The 6,385-nt window shown below is 44.1% G+C and overlaps 1 protein-coding gene across 3 annotated transcripts in view; it reads right to left on the bottom strand.

The window, feature by feature from the left end:
* The window catches only part of DDC (dopa decarboxylase), a 107,039-nt gene that overhangs the window by 91,698 nt on the left and 8,956 nt on the right, over positions 1-6,385 (bottom strand). For all 3 annotated transcript variants that reach the window (XM_025206121.1, XM_025206122.1, XM_006025329.3), the window contains exon 2: positions 5,545-5,783. In XM_025206121.1, the coding sequence (XP_025061906.1) occupies positions 5,545-5,745 (201 nt within the window). In that variant the 5' untranslated portion in view covers positions 5,746-5,783. The remainder of the gene's footprint in view (positions 1-5,544; positions 5,784-6,385) is intronic.

Genomic DNA, 6,385 nt, shown 5'->3' with positions numbered 1-6,385 from the left:
CTGGCAGTGACCACTTAGGCCCCCTCTACACATTACAGGTATTGTGCAATAAGTGGTTAACTGCAAAATTAACTGAAACCAGATACACAAGCAAAGTACCTATCAGGCCATAAAAAGGTTCAAGTAGCTCCATTAGACCTTGAAAAGGTGTACTAACTTTATAGCTGGTTGCTATCCAGCTTTAATTTATACATGTAGCAGGGTCTCCCCTGCCATTGAGAGCCCTGTCAGCTGACGGGTCTCCCAGCTGCAGATGTGCACCATTCCCAGCAAGGGCTGGGAGTCCGGCAAGTGAGGGGACTCAGCCTGACAGCTGCTGATTCAGGATCCCAGCAGTACCCCATGGCTGCCAGGACGCAGAACCCCACAGCTGCAGACTCTGGGTCCTGGCAGCACCCAACTGCTGGGAACCAGATGAATCCTGGCAGCTGAGGGGCACAGCTGTGATCTTCCAGCCCTGGGCATGTGTGCAGCTGGGGCCGGGAGATCACAGCTGTCACAGTCTTCCAGCCCTGGGAGTGCATTTCATAGTTTTAGGGTCGGAAGGGACCTAATAGATCTTCCAGCCCGATTGGTTCCAGCTCCTAGCCGCCCTAACTGTGAAGTAGTTTTTTCGGATGTCCAATCTGTACCTCCTCTCCATCAACTTGTGCCCATTACTCCTTGTTATGCCAGCGGGGGCTAGGGGAAACAGCGTCTCCCCCAAACCCTTCTGGTTCCCCCTAGTGAGTTTATAGACGGTCACCAGGTCCCCCCTCAGCCTTCTCTTGTGGAGGCTGAATAGGTTCAGGTCCCGCAGTCTCTCACTGTAGGGTCTGCCCTGTTGTCCCCGGATCATGCGGGTGGCCCTCCTCTGGACCCTCTCCATGTTGTCCACATCCCTCCTGAAATGGGGCGCACAGAACTGGACACAATACTCCAGCTGCGGCCTGACCAGCGTCGCATAGAGGGGGAGGATCACCTCCCTGGCTCTACTCGAGATGCACCTGTGGATGCACGACAAGGTCCGGTTAGCCCTGCCAACCATGACCTCGCATTGTCGGCCCATGTTCATCTTGGAGTCAATAATGACACCAAGATCCCTTTCCGCCTCCGTGCTCTCAAGTAGGGAGTTCCCCATCGTATAAGTGTGCTGCTGGTTCCTACTACCCAAGTGCAGCACCCTGCACTTGTCCGTAATGAAACACATCCTGTTCCTGTTTGCCCACCCCTGTAACCTATCCAGATCCTTCTGCAATCTCTCTCTCCCTGCTAGCGTGCTCACCGCCCCCCAAATTTTGGTGTCATCAGCGAATTTAAACAGGTTGCTTTCCACCCCAGCATCAAGATCGCTGATGAAGAAATTGAACAGCGCAGGCCCCAGGACCGAGCCCTGGGGGACTCCACTACCCACCTCCCCCCAAGTCGAGTATGATCCATCCACCACCACCCTCTGAGTGCGACCCTTCAGCCAATCTGCAATCCATCTGACTGTGTAGGCATCTATGCCACAGTCGCCTAGTTTATTAATTAGGATGGGGTGAGAGACGGTGTCAAACCATTAAACCCCTTGGGCTTGGGGACTGCGGCAGCTCAGAGACTGCAGCAGGGGGCTCCCAGCCATGGGAGCTTGCTCCTTCCCAGTGCAGGGGAAGCCTAGGATCAGGCTCCCCCTTCACTGGCAATATGGTGTGATGGGATCTAATACATGATCCCACAATCTTGCATCCTGCCATACACATGTGGCATGATAGGAGGCATAATTGTGAGTTGTGCATTAGATCATATCATGAGTTACCTGCATGTACAGAGGGTCCCTTAATGACTTACAGCATAACCCTTGCTTTCCAAGGTTGCCAGCCGAAAGCAGCACCTCGTCTCTTGCTGTATAACTTCCCCGCCCCCTCACCCCCCCCCTTCTCTTTAAGCTTTGTAAATAGCTCTGAGTTTTATTTTGGGGCAATATGACTTGTTGGCTATAGGGGAGGAAGTTCGTGAATGAGAATAGCGCTGTACAAAAGGCTCTCTGCTTACGAGCCTTTTGAAGTATATAATACATATGTTTAAATAGTCCCAAATTAAGCATGATATACACACCCCTAAATCTAAGATTCCAGCCAATCAAGGGTTAAACTAAGGACTTTGGGAGGACCAGGGAAGACTTTAGCTATACACTATCCCGCAACATTAGAGATGTGTAATAGTGCATTTCTCATTTGCAGCCTTTTAAATGAAAAACCCCACCAACTGGCCTGGCCTTAATAAATGTTATTTTGTAGTGGGTCACACACAATCTGATATGCATTTTCAGCTAGCAGTGCTACTGCTTATCACCTCAGTTACAATTCTGCATGATTTGTAAGACACATGACATCCATCTTGGGTTAATCAAATTAAATTGCCTCCTAGCTAAGTGCCATTGGCCTGATAATACATAGTGGATTTTAGTTGTACTGTATGAAGAAAACAGCTCTGAGTCAGGTGGTTCTGTTGTCCCTATTTTCAGCAGGTATCTGTGAAGTTGTTCTGTCTGTCACATGGAAATCAACATATTTGTGCAAATATTACAAGGAATGTGGCAGAGTTGATGCTTGCTTTATCAGCCCCATGAAACAAATAACAGTGACAGAAAGGATGAAGAAAGAGAAGTTGCAGCACATGCTTCTAATAACACTCACCCCTGTTACCTCTCAGAGCTATATTATCTATTGGATTATTGCATAAGAATCAGGTCCCTGCCTAGTCTCTCTCTGCTTTGCCTGTAGAGAGATTTTTTCCCACACCAAAGATGTATGAGAGCATTTGAAATTAATGCTTCAGCTAAGTGCTCTCAAACCACATTGTAGATTGGCCCCCCTTCTGGATTACAGATTAACTCTTTGCATACCCCTACAGCTGAACTTGGCCATTTTGGCCACCACAAAGACAACAACGTTTCAAGTAGAAAATACAACTGATACTAGGAGACACAAGTCTTTTCCCACATGTTCTAATACCAGTTCAATTCATTTCTGTGAAATCTGGGGTTCAACAGTGGTTCCCTCTACCACTGCCTGCAAATGGGCCTTAGAAGCATTACATTCTCACAAACATACAGTGACATTTTTCTATGAAATTCCCTTGTTAGCTCCATTATTTACCCAAGAGAAGATTTGCTTATATCGACTTGTAGTATCCTGAGGTTGTATAAAGGTCGAGGGGAGTGTATATACCACACTGTTCCCCAAAATGCAATTAACTGACCCATGCCATTCTGAACTCTTTAGAGGAACCATTGTGTGCCATGGAATAGTTGTGTATCAGAAATCTAAACACAGAATCATTATCATCAACAACAAGTTTGTCCTGGAGTGAATACAGTAGGGATCAGGATACTTAGGGCTAAATCCAATTTCCTGTGCCAAAGACATTCAACCTACACCCTTGCCATGTAACTGGCACTTGCACACAGTTTCTATTCCCACATATCATGGAATAGGATTGCTCAGGTATATAGATATTGACTGAAAGTGAATGAAAGTGGGCTCTCCCCTGTGTTACCCTAATAGCCTAGTGGTTAAGGTACTAGCCCAGGGTATGAGAGACCCAGGTTTTAGGCTGTCTCTCTCATTCAGAGGGGTTTAAACCCACATTTTCTACTTCCCTGCAAAGGGCTCTCACTAACAGTCCATGGACTAAGTATTATACACAGTACTTTCAAGCCTTCCTCTTGAAGCTGGCCCGCTGGACAGCCAGGAGGGAAAGACGTGGGGCTTGGAAGAAGAGAACAACTTTTCTCAACAGTTTCTCAACAGAAAACAGTGTACTTCCTACAGTTCACTTTCCTACATAGGTGCACACAAGGAAGTAATACTATTTTATATTTGCTCAAGTGAGACTTGAGCTGCTTGTATGCAAAAGGAAGGAAGGAGCAAGATTACTGTGAGAATCACAAATCAACATTTTCTGGTATTTTTGTAATTACATTCTCAAAATAATTAACATTTTATTTCATTGTGCAAAAAAATACCCGAGGGAACGTCTTATGATCAGGAAAGGCCACTTCGCAAAATCCAGATGCTTTACATGAAAAAATGTCAATTTTGATGAGATATCATTTGAAATAAGCAACTGGAACATATAGTTTTGATAATATTAGTGGACTATAAAGTTCCTTTTTTATTTTGAAATGTGAGTTTTGAATATTAAAATAGTTGAAATTCAAGCAAATTTTATAAAAATGTAGTAGTCTAATCAAACCAAAACAAAAAAAGTGTTTAGAAAATTCCCTCCCCCCCACCCTTTTTTTTTTTTTAGTTTGGATTAAAACAAATGTCAAAATCTCAACAACAAAACATTCATGGAAAGGAAATATCAATTCCTGTGGTTCTAATTTTATGACAGCATATGTGTCTGATACTCAACTAGTATAATTCTTCATGTCAATCAAGGGATTCATAACAATTTACAGGACGTGTATGGCATATTAACTTGAACCACGTACATCATTTTATTGCTTGATAGGCAGTGACAATTTTTTGTGGGTAATTCTGATCAACTGTTGCACTACACTCGCTCATTGCTCATCACTCTCTTGTCCCTCACCATAGTTTTTCACTGGTGTAACTCATCAGAATTTAGAGCTTGATCCAGCTTTCACTTAAATGCACTTTGAAACTTCAGTGGATGTTTTTTTGCCTGTGAAAGGACAGCAAGGTTGCCTCCATAGCAATCAATGAAGATAAGGAGTATTAGATGGCCCAATATTTACAGTGGCAGATGAAAAGAGATCATTGTAGCACCACAATGTACTGACTAAGCAAGTTTACATAGCATTGGTTCCATATTCAGCATATAGCCGTCACAAAAGACTGCATCAAGGCTACTCAACTTACTCACTGTGGGAGCCCTCTCCAGGATATTCCTTGCTAAGTTTATAAAGCATTTTCTCCCCCTCAGTCTGTCCAGATACCTTGAGAGAGAAGCTCATTTTTAAAAGAGAATGACCATGAATCAGGATGAGAGCAATAGTTGGGGCCAGGGAGCTGAGCCACTGTTCGTGCTTTGATTTACGTTGTCCATTTTAACACTGATCCATCCAAAGGACAATAGTTAGATAGGAGCTGTCAGCATTCAGAGATGTTGGAAGAAGCTAATGTTTAGACTAAATACAGTGCTAGGGAGAGAGATATGACAGTAATAAAAGAAAACCCAGGTGAGCGTTTTGACATTTAAACATCAGATTCAAAGAAGGTTTTTATATACTGAAGATTATGGGTAAAAGCTTTTACTTACACAGTATTCAGTGATCTCTACACCAAATATCAAAACAATCAAATACAGGTCAGATAAAAATGAAAGTTATGAAACTTTCTTTTACCAGTTCTGCCGAGAATCAGGGAATTTTCTTTCCCAAACAGCCTCATATAAAGCACAAATATGGGAACAAGTATTTCTAATAAGAAGAGAAACTTTTATTGCATCATGTGCTGTAAAATATCTGTGCATAAAATTAGAGAGCAATCCTGGATCTACTTAGGTCAATAGGAATACTATGCCGTAGCTCTGTTTTTTAGATGTCCTTACCCCTGGCATGATGATCCTTTCAATATCTTTGAAGACATCCTCAAAGCTCTCAGGTTCCTGTGGTGCAGATTCTGGAATAAGGCATCTCAGGTATCCAGGCTCCACATCAGGGTAGACTGGTCTTTTGTGTATCGTCTCAATGTAATCTGCAATGTAGTCCACCATCTCTTTCCCCCTCTTTCGGAACTCTGTTGCGTCCATGGTAATTGGCGTTTAAGTGTTAGTATCAGGGAAAAAACCTACAAAAAAGAAGTCACATTTGAAAGGGGGTGTTTTGGCTGCTTATGTAGGTGGCCAATTGCAGTTGGGCTCTTTGGAAAAAAATTAGGTCACTTTTTATTTATTTAGAGCACTGCATGAATTGTGTATTTCTCCCAGAAGTGCTGGCAGGGTGAAGTATAGGGGTTAATAAATTTGTCAAAGCCTTAACAAAGGAACAGTGGCTTTGAGCTCATGTTTCAATCTCCAGAAGTGACAGGTTCAAGCCTGCTACCATTATTCCACAGGGTTAAATCCCTTGTACAGTGCTTAAGAAGTCTCTGTATAACTATCCACTCATTCACATTCACTGAGCTGTTCTCCCTCAAGGCTAAGTACAGACATTCGCGGGTGTTAGGGGAGGCTAAATTGATTCAAAATGGCTGCCCAATATTAGATAAGTCAGGATGGGGGGGAGCTAGCCAGGGGGTTGGGGGGTCCAGCAGGCTGGAAGAGATTGGGGGTCTATGAGGGGATGGAGGAGGTGCAACCCACAGATGGGGTAGGGGGCAGATGCCACCCGTGGGTGGGTTGGGGGGCAGGTGTGACCCATGAAGGGTAGGGGGGAAGGTGAAGCACATGG

The sequence above is a fragment of the Alligator sinensis genome, unplaced genomic scaffold (genome assembly GCF_000455745.1).
Source record: "Alligator sinensis unplaced genomic scaffold, ASM45574v1 scaffold796_1, whole genome shotgun sequence".
In the NCBI taxonomy this organism is placed as follows: domain Eukaryota; kingdom Metazoa; phylum Chordata; order Crocodylia; family Alligatoridae; genus Alligator; species Alligator sinensis.
The sequence above is the reverse complement of the archived record's forward strand: the minus strand, read 5'-3'. Positions and strand labels throughout refer to the sequence as shown.